The sequence below is a fragment of the Leuciscus leuciscus genome (assembly GCF_965113295.1).
Source record: "Leuciscus leuciscus genome assembly, chromosome: 25".
In the NCBI taxonomy this organism is placed as follows: domain Eukaryota; kingdom Metazoa; phylum Chordata; class Actinopteri; order Cypriniformes; family Leuciscidae; genus Leuciscus; species Leuciscus leuciscus.
The window spans coordinates 27,883,083-27,884,202 of NC_138724.1; the positions used below are offsets into that span (position 1 = coordinate 27,883,083).

Below are 1,120 nucleotides of genomic sequence, written 5' to 3' on the forward strand. Positions count from 1 at the left end.
CAAAGTGTTTAATGGAGCCTGAACTCCTCAAGGATCAGTTAGGACTGGTTGATTATATTGACATCATATTTACATTACATAACTGCAATTAATGCATGCCTCTATTAATCGAGTTGAATATGTATGAGTGTTTGTGTTTTGAGTTGTGAAAGATTTGCTGAGATTAACAAACCCCCCAGTTTTCCACAATGCCTCTTTGTTAGTGGAAAACAGATTAGCGGGTCAAGTGACCGGAGGTGTGGGCGTCTCATGTTCTCCTCCACTCCATCCTTCCTTCTTAACGGTTCCGGTACCGACCGTCAGCTCACACAACATCACACGCTGTGAGTAAGAGTGGCTTATTTCTTATAGAGAGTGTTTGAGGCCTACAGACGAGGAATAGTAAGCAGTTGCATTTGCTACGTTGGATTTACAGTTTTGTGCTTCTCTTTAAACGCTAGTTTTGCTTCGTTTTACCCATGCATGCATTTGACTTGTTGCTATCAGTTTAGGTGCTGCTGCATGCTAACTAACATCAAACTAGCATGTGATCTGTGTGTGTGTGTGTGTGCACTGTGATTCAGTGCTGAGCGTACATGTGTTTCCCAGTGTCGTTGTCCATCCTTCTCTCTAATAACTGAAAGGTGAGAGGTCAGTTTGAGCAGTAGAAGGGCTGTGAGGCTCGTCAGAGATGACGGTCACGTACTCACAGCAGGTGTCAGATGCTCGTCTGGGCACGTTTTATCGCCTCCTGCTGCGATGGAAAGGAAGCATCTATAAGCTGCTGTACCGAGAGCTGCTGATCTTCACTGTGATGTACTGCGCTATTAGCGTCACCTACAGGTAAACACTGATCATTCACCTTATTACTACAGTTTTACTGCCTTTATAGTGGTGCTACTATTGTAAAATAATGATATCACAGGTAGTTATATCAGATTGCTTTGATATGTACTATGATATTGAATGGCCCTCAAAAAAATCATGTTTTTTGTTACGTCCAAGAATATTTAATTTAATTTACATTTATTTGTATAGCTCTTTTTTTTTACAATACACATCGTTTCAAAGCAGCTTTACAGAAAGTGCATGAGTCCACATTACAATTTAGAGTGTTAATTACAATTAAGTTATGTATTTC

General features: G+C 40.4%; 1 protein-coding gene across 1 annotated transcript in view; it reads left to right on the top strand.

Annotated features, from left to right (window-relative positions):
- Positions 1 to 670: 670 nt before the first annotated feature.
- LOC309489957 (bestrophin-1-like) overlaps positions 671 to 1,120 on the top strand; it is a gene marked incomplete at both ends in the record, with an annotated part of 12,031 nt that continues 11,581 nt past the window's right edge. Inside the window, one exon of the mRNA XM_082158912.1 lies at positions 671 to 822. Coding sequence (XP_082015038.1) covers positions 671 to 822 — 152 coding nt within the window. The remainder of the gene's footprint in view (positions 823 to 1,120) is intronic.